The 26835-nt window shown below is 41.8% G+C and overlaps 1 protein-coding gene across 2 annotated transcripts in view; it reads left to right on the top strand.

Annotated features, from left to right (window-relative positions):
* The window catches only part of LOC105897163 (limbic system associated membrane protein), a 367602-nt gene that overhangs the window by 237090 nt on the left and 103677 nt on the right, over positions 1-26835 (top strand). The window contains exon 2 of one of the 2 annotated variants that reach the window (XM_042708724.1): positions 17978-18056. In XM_042708724.1, coding sequence (XP_042564658.1) covers positions 17978-18056 — 79 coding nt within the window. Of the gene's footprint in view, positions 1-17516; positions 18057-26835 lie in introns of those variants that run through there. The other variant, XM_012824048.3, reaches the window with a different exon arrangement.

Here is a 26835-nt window from a genome sequence, read left to right on the forward strand (position 1 = left end):
GCACTTCAGTAGCCAGTTAGCAAACAAACAGTAGGCTACAGCTAGCAAACTGCCCACTGGTTTAACTATCATTAGACAGACCAAAGGCTATGAAAACTGCCTGAAACTTCTGTGTGTAAAGTATAATAGCCTACTTCTGCATGTACACTATGAAACTGGTTATCAGGCCGACAACCATACGCATAATATACTAATGAGTAATGTATATTAGTTGCAGTCGACTACGTGACCTTCTCTGTCGCTTGTCCGCAGCTCAAGAGAACGTGTATCTCTCTTCCACCGGATTTTCCTACATCCGTGACCTCTCACCTTCGCCACTGATTGGCCAATATGTTATAACAGAAATGAAATATTTTACCCACTTCATTATATTTAAACATAAGAATAGTATAAATTACGATCCTTTGTTAAATGAACATTTTACCTTATCAGAAAATAAAGCAAAAAACAAATACATTGTCTGTCTGCTAAACAGACAGAAAAACCCAAAGGAAACTTAACCATGTATTTTCTACAGGGTTACATCCTCCCCTCTCTAAACTTCTGATGTCCTCATCAGATTTCTAATGCCTTTTTTTTTTTTTCAATCAAACCAAAAAATAAAGAGAAACCTTATTAAGCTGCCTCAGTCAATTCATCTTAATTGTATCCTATTTTAATTATAATCCCCCTATGGACTATGGTTATAGGTTCATCTTTTGCCCTACCTGGTTGGTCATAGGTAAGTCTAATGACTGGTTTAACCCGTCGTTTTTCAACAGGGTCTGGCCTAACGGGCACTTGGTGTTGCTCATTATGCTCAACTGCTTGACCCACATCTGAATCTGGACTAGCTTCAGAACTAACTGTGAGATGTGCTTCATTGAGGTCAACCCCCATATCATTCCCCTCAGCCGCCATTTCCCCATCTGAATGAATCTCTGACCCTGGTTCAGACCTAGGAGCTGCCCTGGGAACCTGTATATGGGGTTTCGGTAAGCGCTCATCTAATGCTGGTTGGGAGGCTTGACTAGTTCTTGGTCTTTCAAACTCCAAAGAGGACTCACTTGTTTGTTCCCCTTCTGTTTCACACCTTGGCACCCTTTCAGTCTTCTGTCTTGTCCTCAACTGTCTCTTTGGCGTTTGAGGAAGTTCATCATCTGTCTCAAACTCGGGCACTCGGACAAACTGCCCTATTGGAAGAAGATGTTCACGGTGCATAGTCTTCACTCGACCCCGAGCTCCCTCTGGTTGGACACGAAAAACTGGCAAGTTTGGCAGCTTCTCCATTACAATGTGAGGCGTTGTGCTCCACCGATTCTGGAGTTTATGCTTTCCCTTCAGCCCTAAGTTCTTGAGTAACACTCTGTCCCCGACCTTTAACATCTGGAAAGACACTCTTTTGTCATGTGATTTCTTGTTCCGCTGATGTGTTTTATTGGCAGCCTCCGTTGCCAAGTGATAGGCACTCTTCAAATCTTCAGCCAACTTCGCTACATACTGAGAGTGCGGAATGTTGTTAGGATCCGCAGCCACACCAAAACAGAGGTCCACTGGGAGTCTGGCCTCACGGCCGAACATAAGGTAGTAGGGAGAAAACCCAGTCGCATCGCATTTGGTGCTGTTATATGCGTGGACAAGATGTCCGACGTGCAGACTCCACTGACGTCTCTTCCCTTGACTCAGGGTCCCAAGCATTGACAATAGGGTTCGATTAAATCTTTCCGGCTGAGGATCACCTTGTGGGTGATACGGTGTCGTCCTTGACTTCCTTACCCCTAGGATCTTCAGCATCTCTTTGATCAGTTGACTTTCAAAATCGCGTCCCTGATCAGAGTGGATCCTTGCGGGCAGTCCATAATGGATGAAAAACTTATCTACTAGGACTTTAGCGACTGTAATCGCTTTCTGGTTCCTAGTCGGAAATGCTTGCGCATATCTAGTGAAATGATCAGTCATTACTAGTATGCTATTCATTCCTTTGCTGTCTGGTTCTACTGATAAGAAATCAATACAGACTAGGTCCATAGGCCCACTACTGGTTATCTGATGTAAAGGTGCCCTTTGAGCTGGACCCTTGCGTGTGATACATGCTCCACAGTTCTGGATGTATCTCTCAATCTCACTATACATGTTTGGCCAAAAGAAACGCTGTCTCACTAAATCCGTAGTTCTCTCTATCCCTAAATGACCCATATGGTCATGCATGGACTTCAGAATGATAGGAACATGTTTGGATGGTAAGACGAGTTGATTGACTTCTGTTCCTGAGACTTTCTTGCTTACTCTGTACAGCAATCCCTGTTTGAACATCAATCTGTTCTGCTCTCGCTTCATAAGTTCCACCTCAGGTGGCAGGTTGTTGTCTCTTGGCCACTTGCCCTTCTTTACTGCCTTGATGACTAGACCAATCCATGTGTCCTCATTCTGGGCCCTAATCAGGTCATCCCTAGTCAATGATTCTAGAGCTCCACCATTCATCTGGACGGGATGAGCATAAGCATCTGGGACACATTCTGGGGGTGCACCCAATTGGATTGCATACTTTGGTGATAGGTCAACCTGCTCCTCAACATTCACCCGGTGACAGATGGCCTTCACTCCGGGTAAGGGAACGTCTTCCCATTCTCTAGAAACATCACCGTCAGGTAGTCTAGAGAGCAGGTCTGCATCAATGTTGTTTTTTCCCTGGCGGTACTGAATGTCAAATTCATATGTCGCTAAAGAGGCGAGCCACCTATGCCCTGTGGCGTTCAGCTTTGCAGATGTTAACACATATGTGAGTGGGTTGTTGTCCGTCCGGACCGTAAACTTAGCTCCGTACAAATAGTCGTGGAACTTGTCCACAACAGCCCACTTCAGGGACAAAAACTCTAACTGGTGGATTGGGTAGTTAAGCTCAGACGGGGAGAGCTTCCTGCTTGCAAAAGCTACCGGTCTCAAGCCTTCAGGATAAGACTGATACAAGACAGCCCCAAGTCCCTTGAAGCTGGCATCCACATGTAGCACATAGGGCTTGTTGGGATCAGCAAATGCCAGGACTGGGGCATTGGTGAGACAGTGAATGATCTTGTGGAATGCCTCCGTACATGACTGGTCCCATCTCTCGCCAAACGGCTCAGACTCCTTAAAGTACCCCTGCTTATGCTTCTCAGCAAACTTGTGTGTTCTCTGTGGGGGAGCATATCCCTTGGTCAACTCAGTTAGCGGTCTCACAATAGCGGAGTAGTTAGCGATAAATCTTCTGTAGTAACCACAGAACCCAAGAAATGATCGCAGACTCTTTAAATCAGTAGGCTGTGGCCAGGTCTTAACAGCTTCTACTTTTGATTGATCAGTTGCCACTCCATCGGCTGAGACAATGTGTCCAAGGTAGGTCACCTGTGTTTGGCAGAATTGGCACTTATCCACCGAGACCTTCAATCCTGCTTCAGCAAGGCGATCGAGGACCCGGAGTAAGCGCTCTTCATGCTCCTCGAGTGTTCTCCCAAAAATAATCAAGTCATTCAAATAGACAAGGACTTGGAGCAGATTCATATCACCCACTGTTTTTTCCATTAGACGTTGGAAAGTCGCGGGGGCCCCTGTGATCCCTTGAGGCATTCTTTCAAATTGGTAGAAGCCTAGCGGGCAGATAAAGGCAGTCTTCTCTTTATCTTCTTCCTTCATTGCTATTTGATAGTAACCACTCCTTAAATCGAGTACTGAAAACCACTGGCTACCCGACAAACAGTCCAGAGCATCATCTATGCGTGGAGTGGTATACTGATCTGGCACTGTTCTTCGGTTGAGTGTCCGGTAATCAATGCACATTCTTACACTCCCATTTTTTTTCCTCGCTACCACAATTGGTGATGCATAAGGGCTTCTTGATTCCTTGATAATGCCAGCAGCTAACAGCTCTTGGATGTGTCTCCTGACGTCGTCAATATCAGCGGGCGCTATACGCCTTGATCGCTCACGGAAAGGGCGGGTGTCAGTTAGTCGAATGTGATGTTCAACGCCATGGGCCAATCCCACATCCCAATCATGCAGCGAAAAAACACCGGCTCTCTCAAGCAATTTTTTGCACAATCTCTTCTTCCACGGCTCTGGGACCATTGACTCACCAAAGTTTAAATGACTAACATCCAGTTTAGGGCCTTTCAAACTATCTGGGACTGGCACTACAGGGTCAACTGGATGCAAGCACCCCATCACGGTCCCTACAGGTAAGTTCACTTCTCGTTGTGACTCATTCTGCACATGAACAGGAAACCGTTCAATCTGTATGGCAGCTTTCAACACTACCACTGGCTCCAGGAATACTCCAGCGGGCAATGGGTCAGTATCTGATGCTTCCACCATGAGCATTTCGTTTGTGAATGGGTGCTTTAGCTCCACATGGCAATCTATGCAGCGACGGCTTTGTGGTGGCAATGTCAATGGTTTAGACCCTAACCACTGTACAGACCCAACATCCTCTTCTACTTGGCGATCCCTACACTCCTCGCGCTGGCCGATAACAGTCCTCTCGTTCTGTTCACTCGCTGCACTTCAGTAGCCAGTTAGCAAACAAACAGTAGGCTACAGCTAGCAAACTGCCCACTGGTTTAACTATCATTAGACAGACCAAAGGCTATGAAAACTGCCTGAAACTTCTGTGTGTAAAGTATAATAGCCTACTTCTGCATGTACACTATGAAACTGGTTATCAGGCCGACAACCATACGCATAATATACTAATGAGTAATGTATATTAGTTGCAGTCGACTACGTGACCTTCTCTGTCGCTTGTCCGCAGCTCAAGAGAACGTGTATCTCTCTTCCACCGGATTTTCCTACTAATAGTATAAATTACGATCCTTTGTTAAATGAACATTTTACCTTATCAGAAAATAAAGCAAAAAACAAATACATTGTCTGTCTGCTAAACAGACAGAAAAACCCAAAGGAAACTTAACCATGTATTTTCTACAGGGTTACACTAGTTCTAGTTATTTTATAGTCATAAAATAGTTCTAAAGCATCTTTGATTTTTTATGAAATAAGGTATTACTCTTTCATTTCCTCTCATCACAGGATTCCAACATCTCGGCGTCACAGTGTGCATACTGAGTATGCTGGCTTCAGGGGGCAGATTTAGGCTATATATTTGATCAGCTGTATCTTACCATTCTCCACATCAATTCTCATTCTAACATTATGCCTACAGACACATTAAGTATTTCACTCTGGTGACCTGGGGATATAACATGTAATTTAAGGCTAAAGGTATTGATTTGACATTATGGTGCTGAAATAGTGGAGGACTGAGGAAGAGTAAGGTCTATTGATTTTAGGGGGCAGATTTACTCCTAGCCAAATGGCTGGTCTAAAATCTGCTCGGTAATCAAGAGTTTCCATTCTGTCCAATCAGATGAAAGGAGTAATCTTTTTTGCCCAGTTAATTCTATCCATTAGCATTAACCTTTATTAGCTGCACTGCACTCAGTGGTGGGGAATGCATCAGTAGTATCATAAAGAACCAAAGCTGTTTGGAAGGATATCTTCCACCCCCTATCATCTGACTTGCTTTTTAAATTTGCATGGATATATCGAGCGGCGATGACTGGACTATCTTTAAATCATTCACAGTTTATTGACAGTTTCCAAAAGGTCAAGTCCTTATTGAGTATGTGGTTCAGACATTAGATGCTCACATGTAGGTGTATCCTCTTATGAATTAAAAGTAATACAAAATACACGGAAGTGGTTGGTGAGAAATTGTTGGTGTGCGCTCTCATACATTTGTGTAAGTATTGTGCAATTATATGTGTGTCTAGGCATTTGTGCATTTCCAACCTCACCATTGTGGAGGCATAAATCGTGTTTGAACTGATGGTATGAGAGGCTAAGCCACACACATGAGATTATCCCCACAACATGGCTTCATTCCAATCTAAACAGAGGCCGGTGAGAGGCTGTATAACCTTCCAACGCATCATCTGGAAAGCGTGGTCAATCCACACCCCGCCACCCACACTCCCACCCACACACATGGACACACACACACAAATACACACACACTTTATCCACACACAGATACACACATACACACACACACCACTCAAACACAGACACACACAAAACACCAATCATCCACACACAGATACACGCTTCACACAAACACCCACACAGACACACACCGCCCAGCCACCCACACAGTAATGTTCTTGTGTGCAGTGCTTATGGCTCATTATGCGGGGTCCGCGGCTATAACGCTCTGATGAATTGCAGGGTTGCACCCTTGTGCCCCTGTGACCTTCTGTCGTTTTACGAGTCTGTTTGGCGCCGGCGCCACCGCACACAGAATAGCCTCGAGTGAGATCCATTAGCCTCCAGCAAGGGAGGCGGGCCACGGCGAGGTCAGGAGTCAGAAGATCAGCTCCATTAGCAAAAGCAACAGCACCGGCAGCAGCATCCTGACTGCGCGTGCAGAGCATATCACGCCAGTCAGGACATGCAGCTAAAACAACAAGCGTAATGAGTTCACCTCATCAGCCATGCTAAGGTGTGATAATGTGATTTAAGTCAAGGGGGCCGGAACATATTTGCATGTTTGCTGAGATTAATTCTCCTGAGGATAGTGTATGCATTTATGGGTGTTACACAAGAGGTAAAAGGAATGTGTCGTAAACCAACTCTCTAGGGTTGCAGTATTGATTTGTCCCCTTCTGTCCTTCAAATGGATGGCACTTTACTGCCACAATGGACTCACATGACCTCAACCACTCGCCATTAAGAATATATGGTAGGCTTTTACATTTTTGCAAATAACATACAAGGCTTTAAACTCTGCAGTACTTTCCTCACAGTCTGTTATTAACATCAGCCTCACGATCTTTGTTCGAGTGATTTCTTTTGTAGCACTGAGAGCCCAGAACGTTCTTATAATAATCGGAAAATGTCAGACTGCTTTGAATGCACATGAAACAAAGGAAGAAGAATGAGATGATAGTTTAGTCTGCAATTAGTTCTCCATAGCTGGTTGTCCTAATTAGAAAAGAGTGCTGAATATTGTTAAAAGGCTCAGGGATAAGCCTGCGGGTCTTTATCTTCCTGGGTAATACAGGATATTTTTATACGCCGTGAAGAAGGTATGCCGCAGACTGAAACGCTGCAGGGTGCCGATGGCTGCAAGCCCTCTGGAGCAATGCTCTGGTTTCAGAGGACAGCCTCCCCCCCAGGGAGGAAGTACCACCACGGATGCTCTCATGGATGGTGGAGGTGTGTGGAGTGGCGTGGACTAGTAATAGGTTTGGTGTTTACTTTTGCTTAACATAGTGTGTGTGGGGGGCAGGTTGGATGGAGAGTCAGATACAGAGAGAGAGAGAAAGAGAGAAAGCTGAGAGAGAGAGTGAGAGAATATAAAAGAGAGAGTGAACGGGTGTGAGAATCAGAGAGAGCGAGCTGAGCAAGACTGCAGTTTAGGGTGTGTTCTGCAAGCTTGTCGATGCTGTGGTCCAGCAAACCGAAAAACACATTACCCAGCAAGATGCTTCCATGGGCTGCTTTGCCAGACTCCATTGGTCAGGCTGCCCATTAATGAAGTTATTTAAATGTTTCCCTAAATGCTTACTCGGTCTAAACTTTGTACACTGCGCTACACTCGCCATTCTAAGAGGAGAAAAAAGTATTTGTTGGCTACTATCCAAAAGGGTCTCTGTAAAGAACCCTTCATAAGACCGGCACACATACTGGCTGAGAGTGACTTTGAAAACCTGAAGCAGAGTGACATTATGATTTGACGTGCATGTGATGAACATTTGAAACCCCGCTAGATTAGCTTCAGTGACTCCGACGTGTCTAGTGACCGGTTTATGATTAAAGCCCTTGGCCCACTTGAAACAAAATTATGGTAATCTGAGACAGCTGCTCGCGTGCGCTGAAATCTGTCCAGGCTGTTGGAAGGAATGTTCAATCAAATCACTTGCGCATGCTCCAAAGAGCTTGGGCGTGTGGTGCATGTTCAGTGTGTCTGAGAATTCTGTTGATTTATTCAGTCAGGCTGTCTTTTGTCCTTGGAAAGGGTTTGTTTAAAAAGTAATTCAAGGGCCATGTTTCTTCGAGTATGTGGTTTGCTCACTCGACTGGCTGGTCCAGTAGCACCTCGAAAAAACAGCAGCCACCGCTTTGCGGTCGTTCCATCTGGTTTCCGAGACAGGAGCGCAAACACTGCCGTTGGCCGAGGAGAAAACAATGAGAATGGATTGACCTTGACACAGGCAGCAGTCAAAGAGACAGTGAAGCCTTCCATACCATTGACATCTCGTTCGTTAATTAAATGGTGTCTTGTTGTTGCCACAGACCCCTGAAGTCCAATACAGCTAACACCATTGCTCTGTTTACAGGGCGCTTCTGTTGATCCGGCTGGCGGTCGGATTTAACCGCTTGTTTGAGAAGGGGCAGTTGCTTTGCAATTTCTGTTTCAATGAGAAAATCAGATAAGATGGATATCACGTTCATAAAGTATACAGAAATAAAACGTTAGTTCCTCAAAGGCTTACTCATGCTGTTTGTATGAGAAGAACATTAGCTTACAGAGGAAAAACTATGATGGTATAATTGAGACACACACACACACACACACACACAACAAAGACTACATACTGCGAGCAAGTAGGAAGTGGGTGTTTCCACATGGAGGTCTTCATAGCTGTGATGTACCCCACATACTGGACATCTGCTAGTAATTGGCAGAATTTGCATGTATCAAAGACTTTACCTTTACACTACATTGAAATTGCACATATTTTTAGTCCATAATATTCTGCCAAGATAACATTAACACTGAAAAAGATGAAAAAGAACAGGAAAGATGGTGCTATGTGAATTAACCTGTTCTATATGCATGACTTAGCCTTAATTGTTGTCTGTGGATTGATAATGCATTAGTATTCATAGTAAACCCTGAATCGTTCATCCCTTACAGATAAACACAACAGAATAAATCAGTAATTCTTCAGTGATCTCAAAGTGCTTATTGCAAGCTGTGCCATAGATGTTTGTGAACATCTCTCCCAGTGTGTGTGTGTGTGTGTGTGTGTGTGTGTGTGTGTGTGTGTGTGTGTGTGTGTGTTCTAACTGAAGCTGTTGTTGGCAGAATAAATGGCATGAACTGAGGAGCTGAGGCTAACTACACAGTTCCTGTGAGTTACACACACACACACTCACACACACACACACACACACACACACAAGGTGTTGCACATTAGGCTTATTTATCCAAGATCCAGATGAGCTCAAAACAGACAGGGGTCAGAGATAAGGTGAAAACCTGCTTTCCTTCAGAGAAAAACACACACTGCTTTCCTAACATGCGCTGAATAATTACTGTGCCTCCGTTTCCTACAGGTAAATGCCCTGTGTTGCATAACAATAAACCAAGTCTTCCTTTATTCATGAAGCAAAAATAAGTTGTCTGTCTTTAAACGTAAATTTCTCCATTGTAGAAAAGTGTCATTGGGAAAAGCTTTCCTTTTTCAAAGGAAAGAAACGTGTGTGCATTGACACTGAGCTGACAAATGATTACCAAGACTTTCACATCAGCTTACACCTCAATCACTCTCCTAAACAGGTAAAAAAAAGTCTGGTACATGATTTTCCCTGAATCAGGCATTCCATTTAAAGTGCTTTTGCATCATGTTGACAAGCACATTAGATTACTCTGCCATAATTTCCAGCTGATACGATACATTTGCTCACTGGAAATAAATGTATTTAATAGCACTGATCAATGTATCTCAAACGCCTGTACTTTATATTTCATGTTGTATAAATCCTCTATATGTTATGTTAACCCCCCCAGAGCTTAAAAAACAAGAATAGCTACTGTGCAGTGTTGGAAATGCTAGCATTTAAATAGATCTTACAATCAAGTATAATCTTCACCAATGCATCAAATCTGCCTTGCTAAAGTGTCATCAATACGTTATTAAATCTGAAAATAAATGAGTAGACAAGGGAGTCTCTGAGCAACCTATTGGAAATGGCTCGTGGACACCCCTCAAGCGATGCCCACAGTAGATTTCTAATGCCTAATTGCCTGTTCTATTATCTCCACTGGGAGTCCAGATAGCGCTCATACTCTCTGTGCTGCTCTTCCAGGTACTGAAGACTCCTGCGTATGTGTGACTATCTCTCGTTTCGTGCTCCTTTTGTTCCACCCTCCATATGTGACCTTCTCATTTGTTTGAGACTATGTGTGCATCTGACGTTACGGGGGGGGGGGGGGGGGGGGTCTTTGTCCTTTCCTTTGAGTGTTATTGGTTTCAAAAACCTTTTCAAAGTGAATAAATATCCTAGTTTAGCTTTGTAATCCACACCAAGTTCTAAAAAAGATTATATTCTATGTAAGTGTTGTGCAGCAGACAGAAGGTTCTTATATAAAATGTGTACTGAACCTTTATTTTATGAATAAGTAACCTCAGGCCATTCAATCAGAGGTTCAAGCATTCCAGGAAGTATTAGCTACTGCTGTTTGTCTGTGTCTCACAAACATTTGAAAACGATTAAGATGTATATAGCAGTCTGTGCATTCAGGTTGTTTGGCATCCAATAACTGGGAATGTCAGCCTCAACCATAAAATGGAGTGCAATGCAATTTAAAATTTGTGAGCAAACCAATAGCATTTTTCCCAAACCACGGGGTTAAATGACCATAACCATACCATTTTGTCAAAGCATGCAAGTATTCTAGAAGACACATAAACAGAATCGCTGTGCATTATGCATGGACGACTTGCCAAGAAATCTTCTCTTTTTCTTTTTTCACGGTTATAAGGAAAGCAGACAGGCCGCCAAACCTTCAGCAAAGCTGTCCAAACCACCAGTTAAAGGCGAGAGACTGAGCGAGTGAAAGCTTAAGCAGATTCAATTTACACCCAGTTAAAGGTTTCACAGGCATGGGATCAGAATAGAAAGGCTAATTGCCTAACTCAGGAGGCCATGACTCCAGTGAAACATTAGCACTGTGATTATTAAGCTTCCGAGTGTCTGCGCACCCTGTAGATTGTAGGGGGGCTGACTGCCACTATTTCTGGCAGAGAATGAAACACCAAAGTCTCCACATGTGAAGGAAGTTACCAAACCTTTCAAGTTCTAGGACTTGTTTGCTTGAACATGTTTTTCTTCAGAGTTGTTTTGTTGTTTCTTCACAAACTTAGTTCAGGGCCTTTTATCACAGATATAAGATTACCAAAATGGCTGTCCTTGTAATGGCAGATACTGCAACAGAGAACCATTTTTCATACATTCGATGCAAAAAGCCCAAAGGTTTTCAAACTAGAATCTGTTTTCTATAGATTGTGCTGTCTTCACAAACAAATTATTCAAGTTTATAATGCTGTTATACCAACTCAACGGACATACACAAACATTTCCTTTGTTTGAATCTGATGACCGAAAGTGCCTTTATGAAAACAAAGTATACAGTGAAACAATGTTTAAATATACACTAGGTCTGCTTTAATGATTTAGTTTCTGTTTGTGTCCAAGGATAGCATCTTTTAGAACTTGAGATTGGTATGTGATATGAACTCATGAACCCTGGATTGCTCAATCAGATTCTCAATCAGACGTCCTTATTAACAGTGAGTGGCTGTGAATAGAATAAGGCAGGATGGTCTAAATCGATTGGTCAAGGCAATTACACATTGTACAGTTTACCCCTTGTCTTCGGTCAAAATACCCTTTGTGATTATATCTCCTCTGGCTTTTTTTTTTTAAGGTGTACATTTGAGACTGCGGACTGATTTTTCTCACCATAGAGCTATCCTATTTGTACTTTTAAGGCCTATCGCCTTAGATACATTGCAGTCCATTCATAAATAATGGATGTTATCCAGGTTTAAAAGACAAAGGACCATGGTAGTAGGTAAAGACTAACAGCTGACAGCATTCTGCTTATACCATAGACCAGAGGTCTTCAACCGGGGGTCCGCGACCCCCAGGGGGTCCGCGGAGGTACTGCAGGGGGCCCGCCAAATTATTTCATCTGAAGCATTTTTTCCCTCTTCCAAAAATTAAAAACGTCCAAAAGACTACATAAACATAAACAGAACGTAAAAATGGATTTCTATTCCTTAAAAATAATATCCTACATAGGCTACCCATGAGTCTTCACGCGATCATTTGATCATAATGGTAACATATGCACTTTTAGCTACATTTAGCTATCTGGTGCCAAAAGACGTTACCTGCCATAACCATACAATTTGAAATAATTGATCGTTTTGTAATTTCTCGGAACAAAAGCTCCTCGTCAGACACCACTGATGGCGGTTCAGATGATCTACCTTCAGAGGATGCCAACACCCCTTCCATGAACAGCCAAAAATGCAAACGGGAGAAGACACGTAAATATTCAGAGAATTATCTGAAGTTTGCCTTCACCTACAAAGAGAATGATGGTGAAGAATTAGCAGTGTGCGTGGTTTGCTCTTCCGTGCTATCAAACGAAACTATGAAACCATCAAAGCTGCAACGACACTCAAAGGCAACCCATGCTCACTTGAAAGAAAAAAAACATTTAATATTTCCCGTTTAAAATCTTTTGAGGGCCAGCAGACCTTGATCAGACAATCAGCCAAAGTGTGCGAGCTATCTTTAAAAGCCTCTTATCAAGTTGCATTTCGTGTCGCTCAGACCAAACAGCCATACGTAATTGCGGAAAGTTTAATATTGCCAACAGCTAGTGATATGTGCAAAACAATGTTTGGGAAGGATGAGTACGTAAAAAAAATGAAAAGCATCCCAATGCCCGCCCTATTGATGAATTGGCAGCTGATGTGAGGGCACTACTAGTCGCAAAACTCCCAAAGGCAGATTATTTTGCACTACAATTAGACGAATCCACCGATGTGTCAAACGACGCTCAGCTTTTAGCTTTTTTGTGATTTGTCGACCAAAATGAGATGCAGGAGGAATTTCTATTCTGTAAGCAGCTGCCTGGAGGTAAAAAAAGTTCAGAGATTTTCAAAGTGATCGACAATTTTTTCCGTGAACATGTTATACCCTGGCCAAAATGTGTCGCGATGTGCCCAGACGGTGCAAGAGCCATGTATGATGCACTGCATGCTTCATAGGGAGAATGTTGTTGCCAAAGACATGAATGATGAATTCTCAAACGTCAGATCTCTCACTAGGTATGAGATATTTCATCCATACTTAAGCTTCTCAAGCTACTCATTTATTTGTCCCTCCCTAATTGAATACAGAGTGATGGCTAACTGTAAGGGAGAAAAAATGTCAATAATAAACAGAATAAATTGAAACGAGTTGTGTGTCACAGATGATTTGTAATTCTGTTAAAAAATGTGTAGGGGAGTGTGTGTGTGTGTGTATGTGAGACTGACACTTAGTTCCAAATAAATGATATGAATATCAGGCCCAAATTTGGGGCGGCGGGGGTGGGGGTCCCTGCTCAGTGTCTCTCTCAGCCAATGGGTCCTTGGGCTGAAAAAGGTTGAAGACCCCTGCCATAGACAATATTATGCTTGTACTATTTAAGTTATCATTTTCTTCTTGGACAAAAAATGTTCTCTGTAGCAGATGTACCAAATGTTTTTGGTTATGCCTCCTATTTCAGCATGCCCTTGACCTTATCTCAGCTCATCAGCTGTTACAGTTGGTTACCATTGCTTAGAGTACTGCAGGATCCAGAACTGAAAATGTACAGACGAAATATTCATTTCCCGGTGATGAAATACACTCTTTTCTGTTTGGCTGGCAGGTTGCCAATGTTGGATATGATGGTATAATTTGGTGGTGTGGTGTATGGTGCGACCTGAATCGCTATTTCTTTAAGAGAGTTATGTTTCAAATGTAAATGAAGATAAACAGCAATGTGATTTTGTTTCACAAAGACATAGAATGACAAAAACTATATTTCAGCCCACGCTAGCGCATATCAGACACATTCGTGCCTATAGGCTAGGTGTCACAGATGCTGAGATAAATGAGGGAAAACACTGGGGCACTTTGTTGGCCAAATGGCATTGAAGCATAATGACATTTTACGGCTGAAAGTGAATGATTGGATCCCCCCTAAAGTCTCCAACTCAAGGTGATGTGCATTCCACCTTTCAAACTTGGCGTTCGTGTCTCATTTACCTGCCTGATGAAAACCCAGCCAAAATACCTGGGCCGAATGAGTTCTGGACCGACTCAAAATGGGTTGATCGGATTTGAAATTGAGACGTGCACTGACCTGCCTTCAGAAATAATACGTGGTTCATCCCTGAAATATCAATGACAAAAGGCACACCCCCTGATTGTAACTGTTCTCTGTATGTGTGCTTTTTGCTTTGGTAGCTCATCTACTGTCTTTAAGCGCCATGCAAGACTTTGCAACTTACATGCCTGAAGCTGAACCCTCTTTACTTCCACCGGAGGACATTTTTTACACACAAGGGACCAGGAGATCCACATTTGAACCTCCAGCATCTAACAGTGTAGCATATTAATTACATTCACTCCTAAAGGCTGATACATTAATATGATTTAATTTATGAATGAATTTTGTCTCTTTTGTGTAAGACAATCTCAAGAGATTGTTCCAAAATCCCTTGGTGGGCCACTGACCTTCAAAAATCCTAACAGTCCAGCATGTACATGCATACTGGTCCCCTCTTCGGACATGCCAAGGATATGCAATGTATTCTGCTGTTGTGAACTGTGTGAACATATCAGCTCAATTTATGTGCACTGAGTGCTGTGATAGAAAAGCAGTAGGCATAACACTCTCATGTCTTAGTGGCTGTTATCCCTCATATTTGTTATGGAGGTTGAATTGAGCCTTTTATGTCACACCCCAAAAGCCGGAGAGAGTGTTTGCTTGCTTTCCCATTCAATGTCAATAGCCCTGAAAACATGATTGATTAACACATTGTATTTTTCAGCTAAGTGGTGCCGTTACGCTTCCCAGTGGAGGAATTACTGATATTAAGGGGAGACACTTGCTCTGTTTGGCTTAAACACTGAGAGACTAAGAGGTTTTATGTGACAAATAATTGAATATTAAATATATGGCTACTGGAAGGTTGAACGAAGACAAGGGCGTTGTAGAAATCCATCGCTCTGCCAGAAAGATGTAACTTGCTGATTATCCGTATGGCTTATCTTAACTTTCCTATTTAGAGCCTCTCACATCGCCACTTGTAATTTCTCTCCAGTTAGCTCATGCTGGTTGCCTTTTTCCCTTGTGGTTTCCTGTGTGACAGGTTTTTCAGCGATGGGATCTCATTTGGAGCGATCAGATTGTTCTTACATGATCAGTTAATCTCAAAGGAACATTCACGTCAGGGGAGAAAAATTAATATGAATAATATACAATTATTTCATGCGGATAAAAGGACCCACCTAACCCTGTGAAATATGTATACACCGTAAAGTAATAGAAATAATTTAAATACTGTGTAAGGGGTTGGTGAGATGTATGATGGGGTCATCCTAGGTCAATGGTAGAAACATAGTGAGTCATTATGTCATTAAACAAAAAACCCTAGTGGACCCGACGGAAATGTGAAAAAAGCTTTCATAGCACGACATTGCCAAATATATCACCAAAAGACTTGAGTTAGCATGCTGGCAAGCCTTTTGCCTGCGCCAACGGTGCTGTTGTTGGTGTTTGTACGATGTTTGTATGCCTTTTCAGTAGTTTGATTGCTAGTTTTTTATCAAAACTCCTTACTGTTGATTTAAGTCTTTATTATCCAAGGTACAAATCAATAAATTCACTCAAAGTGTTTGAAATGATATCACTGGTTGTGTCCTACCTGTCCATTGTCTAAATGCAGAGTAACCGTGTTTTTGGTTTATTTTCGCAATAGTAACATTCACAATTGTGGCAACTGTCACAATTGTCTCACTAAATATATCTCTGAAATGCTTGATAAATCTGATAGGTCTTTTGGATCTGCATGTGGAATATTTTTCACTGCCTTCAGTTAATCAGTTGACTGTGGTGTGTGAGTTTATATTGTGATTGCTTTGTAGTGGTAGGATGTTATTTTTATTTTAGATTTCCTATTTATTTTAGAAGTCTCTCAAGCTTTAAGTGTAAAGGACACTGACTGACCTCTGTGTATGATATAATGCGTATACTTTGTATGGTATTATTATTATTATTATTATTATTCTCATGTTGCAACAAAATACCTTTTAGTTTTTAAATGAGGCCTTATTTATTGAAAACTGCTCTATGTATTTGTGATAAATAAAAGTAATGTTATACAAACATCCTGTAGAATGCTGTTTGATGCATAAGCCAATAACACTGATAAACTCCTCTTGATTCAAAACGCTGTGCTGTCATGAGATGATGACAGCATAGGTAATGTTACCCATATTTTCACAGGAACATGGAGTTGAAAGATACCATTTAATGGTATTTATTCCATAGTCTGTCTTAAAGATCAATGGAGCAATGCAAATCTGCTTTCAATTAAGCCACTTAACACTTGGTACATGTTTAAGTTTGCTGCACATTGCAGTCAATTGCCACATGAGGGTTATTTGCCTATGTCATGAAACAGGATTCTACCAAATAAGCTCTTTTACAAATCTTCTACTTTCTACTTAAAAAGCACACGCCCGGGAAATACAGATTTATATAATCTATTCACAAAAGCAAACATAGATTACATGGGTGTATGCACATGTGATACAGCCTATGTGTGTGTATGCAGGCTTTTCAAAGCCTGATTTTTGTGTGTTTTTTTACAGCATGAATTTGTAAGAGTTGCTGACAAACAATCTAGGCATACAATCTGTTTTTTACACATGGAAGAACTTTGACCTTCAATGTTGTGCAATTTTGGATGAACATATACACCAGCTACTATCTCTTCTGAAAGTTTTAATTGAGAGAGAAATGATTTAATCTCATAATAACTGGAGCTAATGGCATGGTTCTCTTTTACTACATGAGATTGTACTCTTGACCATGTATTGGTTTTGGTTAATGAATGCACTATACTTGGTATAGCTGCAAAGTATTGCAATCATGTGAATTATTTGAAATGTCAGACATGTACCATACGAAGTAAACTATAGCCTATTGTTGTTACATCAATTAGTTAAATGGATTGGTTGGGATATAATTTAACTTATTATTATTCAGTTTAGGAGGATATAGAGTTATAGCGTAACTTACACCTGCAACATTAGCACTTTGAGCTGCATTCTTTTGCATGAAAGGTGCTATATAAATAAAGTTTTATTATTATTATTATTATAACATTCTGGAACACCTAGATTCTGTATAACTAGGTAAGAGTTACATAATGTCTTTGCAGCGGAATTCAGTTAATAGTGAAATTGCAGTTATTGTTGAATGATTTAGCCTTTTCCCACATGGAATGGTTTTGGTAGACTGTACAAGGGGGTTTACATAAAAGCACGACCTATGAGTGGTCTCCCCATTTCAGGACTTCTAAATGTGGTTGTGGCGGGAAGAGGGGGACATCAGATGGTACTGTTGTCGTGACAACCAATGAGGGAGCATCAGACTCTCGTGAAGGGGGCAGCAGTGCGATGTTTAGAGCGGGGGTGGAGAGTTGGGGAGAGATAGAGCAAAAGAGAGCGAGGCAGCCAAAGTGAGATGGTAACGGCAGAGGACTGAATATCCACTTGGTGGGAAAGCAGCTAGTCGCGTTTCTTACTCAGGAGCAGCGGGACATCTCTGTGCACACGGGTGTATGGAGTGGTCTCCATGCGTGCTATCAGACCATTTTTCTTCCGTTACTTCAACGCGTGTTTGTCTTCATCTGTATAAGTCAGACAAGGGGGGCTTTTGTTGTTGCGGAGCGCATCCCGGGCTTGGAACTGAACTGGAACAATCTCTTTGCAAAGTGCAGATAGCCTACTTTTCCTCGTTGGACCTAACGTGTGTCTTTTGAAATGTTCGTCGGAAGGAGATCGTGTTGGAGGCAGTTGCAGGCGTCCTTTTTCAGGCTACTTTGTCTTATTCCCACAGGATTCCCCGTCCGGAGTGTGGATATGCAACGCCCGACCGACAACGTTACCGTACGTCAGGGTGATACAGCTGTAATCAGGTAGGATGCAAACCAACTTAAATTCAGAATGACGGTTGTGACTTAATGTTTACTCAAACACACTTTGTTTTCTAGGTAGCATATTCATTTATTTGAAGGTACTAAAATTGTCTGGTAGATGTTTGACGCGCAGACCGATGATTTCAGACAACTGAAGTTAATTTATCGAAATCTGTCGGACAGGGTTATTCACAATCAAAATACATTTTTCATTACTTATATATAATATAACATCAGATGTATTCCACAGCATGTGATATACGTACAATCTAATTTCAGCGCTTATGTTTGCTTTGATTAAGTGTTACGGTAGACTGCTTAAAGATACAAATTGGAGTAAAAACGGTTAAACGTTATACGTGAACGGAGTAGTAGGACCGTGGGACTTTATTGTTTCCATAAACAACTGCTGTTACGTAAAGATTATCTTTGTGAAACCTAAGAAGATACTCAAGCCTCTGGAGGAGGCATGTGGCGTAGGCTATTCAGAATGCGACGTAGTTGTCACGGATGCTGAAACGGGTACCACCGTTCTGGTAGAGCTTGGAACAGTTCTAGCATGATGATAGCCTACATACAAATGAAGATCTGATTTTTTTGTGTGCGACTTGGTTTGCCAGCTAGTTATCGAAAAACTAATAAGCAGGTTTTGAACAGATGTCTTAGGTCACGTGTCCTTGGCTATCCGATAAAGTGACATATTATTTATGAACGCATGCGCCACCGTCGCCCAAGGGTCCCCCCCCCTACCACATTGTAGGTTGCTGACCTCTCTGCAACCTATTTGTATAGCTTAACACAGGGCACTCCTTTATTCCTGGCTTATTTTGCATAGGCTGTTTAGGTAATGTACCAACATTGGGGAAACCGGGTACAATTTTTTGTGCTTTCATTTTAACATACACCTCTCGTCTATATTTACTTACTCATTCAAGCACATATGCCTTACTTTTTCTCTATATTTATCTAACTGCAGCGAGTGCCTTTGTTATACTGTAACTGCCCCAGTGTCAGGCCCGAGGACAATTCTAACATGCCAGTTTGGAGGGGTGAAGTTTAAGGCAACCGCCATGCATTATTCAAACTAAAACAGTTGTGGATAAGGGTTTTTCTTTTAAAGCCCCATTATGCGAGAACAGTTTTCTTTTTTTTGCCATTGAGCTCCCTCTAAAGTTGTGGGAATGTAGTTCACTTTTACACCACTGCCGTAAATACAAATTGCACTTTGTGACCCCCAGAAGCCAAAGAATCATGTTGACTGACAAGGTAGAGTAATATTACAGGAGTTTACACAAATATGACAGGGCATAGTTATATTTATTTTGACATCGGAGATGAACACTAACATGATCAAAAGAATGACCATTTTTAATTTTGCTGAAATACTGCTCGTGTTTTCAGCCTATATACATGGTTTTCTAAGTTTTTGAATGTGGAGTATGTGAACCTAATCAACAACTGATCAACGTGACCCACGTCAATAACATCTGCCTTCACATAATTAGTAGCCTAGTGTAAGTGCAGTCAGATTCTCGTATCACCGCGGTTGTCTTTTCCTAAGCCCTTATGAATTCTACTTAACATCTTTCCTTGACCTCATGATGTTTTCCATCGAGTACAAGGAAAAGTGTTACTGTTCTGTCACTAGTTCTATGTAAAGCATACACCATATTCCTGCCCAACATGAGATATTAACATAATAGGTTACATATTATCGACTGACTGAGCAGAGGTGCAGCACCTTGTGTAATTGTTTGCAGGTGTGTGTATTCAACTACATGCTTGTTTCTGCAATAGGGCCTTTTAATCATGCATTTTTACTAACAGTAATTATACAGGAAGTATTAGACAGGAGGTATATGAAACTAAGCTGGTAACCACAGGTCGAGAGCTGTAGTTCGCACTACACAACTTAACGACAGTGTTTGAAAGTGTTTCATCACATCATGGTGACACGAGCTGAGAAATTAAGCATGCTAATTAAGCACGACACATGTGCAAACACAATAATACAACACACTAAAACAATTTTTCTACACCTCCAAATGACCCCTCAAAAAGTATTGATAGTTCCAGTTACATCAAAAAAATACATCATGTTCTCTTGAGAGACCAATGCCTCAGAAAAACAACAATTTGAGTGTTCCTGAGAGGATGCATCTGGCTTTGAAAGAGCTCATGCTATGTTCACACAGACATTATGTATGATTCAGTAGCACAGCTTTGCAAGTGCTTTTTCCCAGCCAAAATAAACACACAGTGTGCAGTCTGATCACGGGTATTCAGTTATCCCCAAGCCAGCCTCTTCGTGTCCTGCTCACAGCAGTGCGTTTTTTTAACAACACATTTTCACGTTGGCACATGTAAGTAACCATCTCTGCGTCTTGGAGAGTGTCTAGGAAGACCTCCAGGGGTAGTATTTTTTGTTCTTCTCTTTTCTCCTCCCTACATGCTGCTTGAAAAGTAGCGGAAGCCTTCAGGCATATCTGCGGATGGGCTCCCATTCAAATGCCATTGGCTATCACAGGCATGTCACCATACAGGAGGTGGTTGGATTCCAAACGTATATTACTGCCGCCGTAAGTAAGAAACACAGAATTATAGTGAACCACAATCATTTATACAAAATGAAAAACAGGACTGCAGTTTACCAGAGCTGTGAATCATCAGTTGTAGATGGTCACATAACCCATTAGATGCAGGGGATTGTTCTTGCTGTGTCATTGGCCTAGTTCATGAATTAATTGTGTATGTATCTAAATATCGGTATAATATAATATAGGTCGGGGAGAGGGGGAACTTGAGCGAGTTTGAATGTGCATGTGTTGTACTGTCTTTGTCTTGTGTCTTGAGGACCCCCTCGAAAACGAGATGCTGCATCTCAAGGGGTTATCCTCCAAACAATACATTTCAAATGAAAATATGACCCTATACCACATTTTTTTCATGACCTGCTGTAGGTTTAGTGCAGTGTAGTTCATAAATCTCAAGAAAGTGACACAGTCTCAAGAACGTTCTTGCTTCTGAGAGGAGAATGTGCTGTATGAAAATTTTGCCCAAGGACTGAATATTCTTTGTCACTGCCATGTTTGAGGCAAAGTTTTGCCATTGTGTGCTAGACAACATTCTGTCTCTCAGCAATAGAATAGTGTGAATGCACACCCTGTTTGTAATTCAATCTGTCAAATTATAAACATTTGAATTTATTTCAACATTTGAATGAAGAGAGAACAAGACATGCATAGCCATCCATTTGCTCACCACTCTAGAATGGGTTGTGGTAATTACTGTATGAATCCAGAGCAATCCAAAGCTGTCTCAGTCTAAAGAAATACGACCTGATGTGGTCCTATCATAGTTGATTGGAGGAATGTGGTAGACACCATTAAGCGGCTGACGCTGCCACATTTTGAGCTCCATTAGGCGTATCTTAGCAGTCATAACCAGTCACCCATTCCAGCCTCCAGTCCTTCGTCCACATTCAATACCACATCAGACAGCCGAGGCACAATGACATAGCCACAAACTTTTTTTTTTTTCGTCTCACCGACCATTTTATGTCGCTGTCTCAATATACTTTGTAATTGCCTCCCTGCACCCTGTCAATATTTCGAGGCCTACGGGGCAAGTTGTGATGTTAGAACGCTGTAGAAAACTTGACATTCATTTGATAAGGTTTTAGTGACACAGCCAGGCTAAATGCTCTGTCTATATCACCAGGTCTCATATCAGCTTTATGTTTATATTTTGGGCAACATACTCTTGCCCTTGTAAGATATATATATATATTTTTGATTTTAAAGGAAAAAGTGGTGTCAGGGAAGGAGGGGGAGTGATTTTGTTCCACTCTCATTAGTCATTGTCACGCCACCCCTCACAAAAATGTCTAATACCACCTACCTGCTAGCGTCACGTCATAAAGTATGAGGCATTTGCCACGGCGCTAAATGTGTAGGGGTGGCTTCTGCTGAGGATTTGGAGACAATCTTGTTCTTAATGGGGAGCAGGATTTGTCTGGCTTTGAAAATAATGGTGTCTGGTTTTAGAAAACCCTGATTGCAGGATTTAAAACAAACAAATAAATAAATAAATAAATAGAGTCTGATGAAAATGATGACACCACACATGCACGCACGCACGCAGGAGGCATATGGTTGAGTGGTGCTTTGCTTTTGACGCCAAGCCAAGAACAGACAGCTAACCATGACAGAGCAAGTACGCCACTTAGGCGAAGCATTCCCACCAAAGACCTGACGTCTCTTTCTGCCGTAGTTTATTCATTATTTGGATAAAACCTGTCCACAAAGGCCAGCTCATCATTAAAGCCTTTTAGTGCACATTAGCGGGTTTATGGGGAATCTGTTCCTCAGATGACAGCATTTTGCTCGGTGCGGCTCACGCGTCATCTGGCATTAAGCTGGAGACATCAGTGTTATTTCAAGGGGTCGTAGCCACGCTTACTCTTCCGAGTGGGAGGCACAATCATAGGGGGTTTTGCAGTTAATCGCACCTTACTTTCATGTAGACACTGCAGACCATTTCCCCAGCACTATGGAAGGATTCTCCTATCGTTTCCCCATCACTGCTCCTTTGACGTCGGGGCAGGTGTCTCATTGTAATCAGCTAAGGGATTCTCAGGCATGCGTGAATGAGTTCTGTTTAAGTGGCACACCTTGAACGGTGAGTCCAGGTGATCAGTGAGGTGACGCGCTTGCATGTTAAAAGGTAGCTTGGATTCATGGCCATATCTGTTGTCAGGGGGATTAAAAGAAAACCTGAGGATATATGAACTCTCGAGTGCCTGTGAATCCAATTTTATGGTAAATTTCATCGCTAAAGGGGAGAATATTTGATTTGTACCCCCGGGTCTGAAATGAAGTCCACACACTCAGCTTTGCAGCTCAGAGTTTCTGATGGTATCCTGGAAATATTAATGATCTGTCAAAGGCTTTTCCAGAGCAGACAGCAGTGGGTGTGTATCCCAATGCCTAAACCATGCTCAAAATGAAGAAATAGTCCACATTTTGAAAGTTTTGAGTCATAGTTGACCTGTCTAAGTATTAAAAAGAGTCTGCAATTCTGCTCTTCACACATTTAAATTCAAAATTAACTTAGACACCCTTTGCTGAGTGTTTTAAGAGGCACTTGATAGAACAGATTTAAGTCTCAAGTCACTCAACAGTTGAAGAAGTGACAAATTGCATATTTTGCATCTCACTTAGGTAAAGAACAGCATCCAAACGCATATCAGAAATCATAGATATTGAAATATCAAGTGATATTGATGTAACAAAAATATCCAACCAACCCACTGAATAAATAAATAAATACAATAAGCCCCTTTAGCAGAGCTTTGCATTTACTCTGTCATAAGGCTCCTAAGTTTGTAAGAATACATCCTTGAACAGCTACAGATTCCTGGTGGCAAGGCTAAGGCAGCTTTGGCATGGTTATGTATGAGCGCACATGAGCTGATTGCCTTTAAGTTCAGCCAAGAAGGTTAACCTTTTCTCAAAGTGGCGGCTCAAGACAGGTCTCTCGCGTTGGGAGGGGCCACTCCTGACATGCAGGCCCGGTAGCCTACTGCGGGAGGAGCCGCGGCGAAAGATAAATATAGGAGTATGAATTTCCCTTAGTCCCTTTAGGATGGCAGCTGTAATCATCGGGAAGAGGAGGAAGGAGAGGGTATTGGGGAGAAACACTTTGGCTAAGTCTCATGGTAGATGACTGTTGTTGGGCCGTCTTAAGTGTGGAGTCCCTGGAGTGTTCCTGTCTTTCAGTGACCCATGTTACGTGCACGGCTCTCAGTCAGCTCTGAATGTTGGTTCCCCTCTTCCTTCTCCTCCTCCTCCTCCTCCTCCTCCTCCTCCTTCATATGCCCCATCAACACGCCATCGTGTTACCGGTTCTCGGAGCCTGTTAAAATTTGTGGTGACGGCTTCCATCTCATTCTGGAATAGTGGCTAGTGACCTGATTCAAAGCCGGCGGGAGAGCAAGGGACACACAGCATTAGCAGCGCGGCCGGCGCATAATCTCCTCCGAGACCGGCCCCGGCAGAAGCGGAGGATTTTCAAATCAATTTCATTTTTTGGCCACGATGCTGTCAGGGCTGGTGGGGAGAGAAGGGGGGGGGAATTATAATAACAACAATAACTATGCATGTCTGTAATGGCGTTGTTGTTGTTGTTGTTGTTCGGTCGTTTGGTTGAAAAAACTCAGATGATTAAAATCCCACCCTTTCACTCTGCTGGGAGTCATGGCCTGGACAGCTGTACCCCTCTGGCTACGAGCAGCTTCAACTCCCTGTGTGGCAAGTAGCCATCAGGGACTGGAGTTAGAGTGGGGGTTTAAATGGAGAGTCTGGCTATGTTACTAGTCTTTGCACTGACTGTCACTGCTTGACTCGACTTGTAATGATGGGGAGAATGAACTGCACTCTCAGGGGATCGGTTTCTGAGGGAAGCAGAACAAAGGCTACTGTACCTCACAATGAGCTTGGTGTGTCTCCGTGTGAGGGAGGCTGTGGGCCCAGTTTGCATCATAGGAAGGCTGATGAAGTGAATGGTTGTGCTTGTCAGAACGCTCTTCACTGAGGGAGCTTTTGCCTTCTCTATGCCATCGCTGTTTGACTTTGACTGTGATAGTGATTCTAAAAAGTGTGTCCATGTTGTCGTTTTTCATGGCTGGAGTGAATCCTGTTATCCGAAAAGTGCTATATGCATTCAGCGTCCCGATTTCAAATACAGAGAAAAAGAATGAACAGAGGCTTTAATCTGAAGCATTCTTTGAAACTTTGTTGCAGTTCCCCTAAGATACATTGTCATTTTATTCCACTGGCCTTCATTCTCACTGTTTTTTTGTGTGCTCTAAACCAAGAAGTCAGATTTGGGAAATGGGAGAATAAACGCCTCTCTGCATCTACCACTGTGCACTGTGCTTAACTATTCAGTTGTTATGTTACGTAGAAATATGTTCAAAGAGAGATACTGATTTCTTTGTCCTAATCCTTTAGAAATTGCTTTCATCACAGCTGCATTTTTTAGATAAAAAGGGATGAAAAATCAGTTGATTAAATAACATAACATTATTATTTTTTATTATATTATATATATGTACTATTTTGTCTCAGAAAGAACACTGTAAGCGTACTGTTAACAGTTTTAAATTGCATTGCCTTGATAAACTCTTCGTTTCCCAACTGGCTTTGTCCTGTCCTTATTTGGCGGATACTATTCGATTACTGAGAGAAACATATTGGGGATTTGGGTCAAGAAGTGGGTTGTCCCAATTTCCATGTTGAAAGTGTACCCAATGCTTTGGCTTTTCAGTGTTCCACCAGAGTGCCTTTTCATTTGCTCTTACTCTAAAGAACGTGGTTTATGTACTGATTTGACTGCCCCCCCCCCCCCTTTCCCCATTGTGTGTACAAAAGGGTGTAGAAATAAATGCTTACATTGACCTCTAAGTCATGTGTACAGTCTAATTATGCTCCAGATATCATATTATGCACTCTTAGTATAGTCCTGTTTTTTTTAGCTAGTCAGCTGAATTTGGTAAAGAGGTGTCAGAATTTAGAAAAAATATTCTAAAGAATGGATTGAAGAACTGGACTAAAAAGATTAAAGGTGCTCCATGTAAGAATGTTCATTTAAAACGTTCAAAAGTTTGTAATCTCCAACATCCTATTTCAGAGGCTAAAATAGTGAAGGTTAAAGTGTTTGTTAATTAATGGAGAAATGGAACGCTCCATTTTTTAACTACAGAGCCTCAATCGATTTTCAGAGTGCTTGACTGAATTTGCAAATAGACCCAAGTAAGCATGGCTATCCTGTAGTTAGTATCAACAAGTAGCTCATTAGCAAGCCCATTGGTTAACATTAATTGTTTGACTATCAGCTAGCTCAAAAGCTTGAGTGCTTAAATTAAGGCCTACAAGGCCTATTAAGGCCTCTGTCTGCCTTGACTAAGTTAATGTAACATATAAATATCAATTGATGTTGATGGAGACACTAATGGTAGCCTAGATATCTTTCAATCATATTTTTTGCACTACACGTAGCCTTCATTTTCGGACACCTTTTTGTTAACTGCTACGAGGGATGAGCAGGTAGGGGTGTGCACACGCAGCAATCTGCTTGGGGAGGGGAGTTTGAACTCATTTAGCTCGCTAGCCAGTTAGTCAGGCTTACATACGTATAGTCCTTTGAAGTCTAGTGATAAAGCACAGGTTGTTCTTGCATATACATGCACAGCATACCTTACATCATATACAGTAGATGTATCAGGACAGTGAATGGTGTGTGGGATTTTTAATGGGTTCATCCAACAAACATGTTATAGCAGACGTCATTTCCCTGAAACCTCAAGAGGTATGCTAGCTTTTGATGCTAGTTCCCATGGGCCTTAGCCTGCATTCTAGCACGTCTGCATTTCAAGCCTGAGGTTGTGCACATGCTCTCGAGAGTTGTCAAATCTTCACTGGCCTCACAATTCCATTCAGTTATGATTCAAAGGGTAATAATTTGATTATAACGATGCACCTTGTCCTTCATGTTTTTTATTCATACATTTGAACTCTTGAATATTTTTTCTTTAAACTTTTTTCATCAAACAGCTATTGTAAAACAAATATAAAAGACTCTTTACATAAAAAGTCAGTTGTTTTCAAGGACGATTATCCAATTGGAGACCTATGCCTTAACCCTTAACAGTTTGTAGTCTACTACATTGTAAATACAATTTCCCATTAAAACAAATTCAGACCTATTGATGCAATGA

Source organism: Clupea harengus, chromosome 9 (genome assembly GCF_900700415.2).
Source record: "Clupea harengus chromosome 9, Ch_v2.0.2, whole genome shotgun sequence".
Lineage (NCBI taxonomy): Eukaryota > Metazoa > Chordata > Actinopteri > Clupeiformes > Clupeidae > Clupea > Clupea harengus.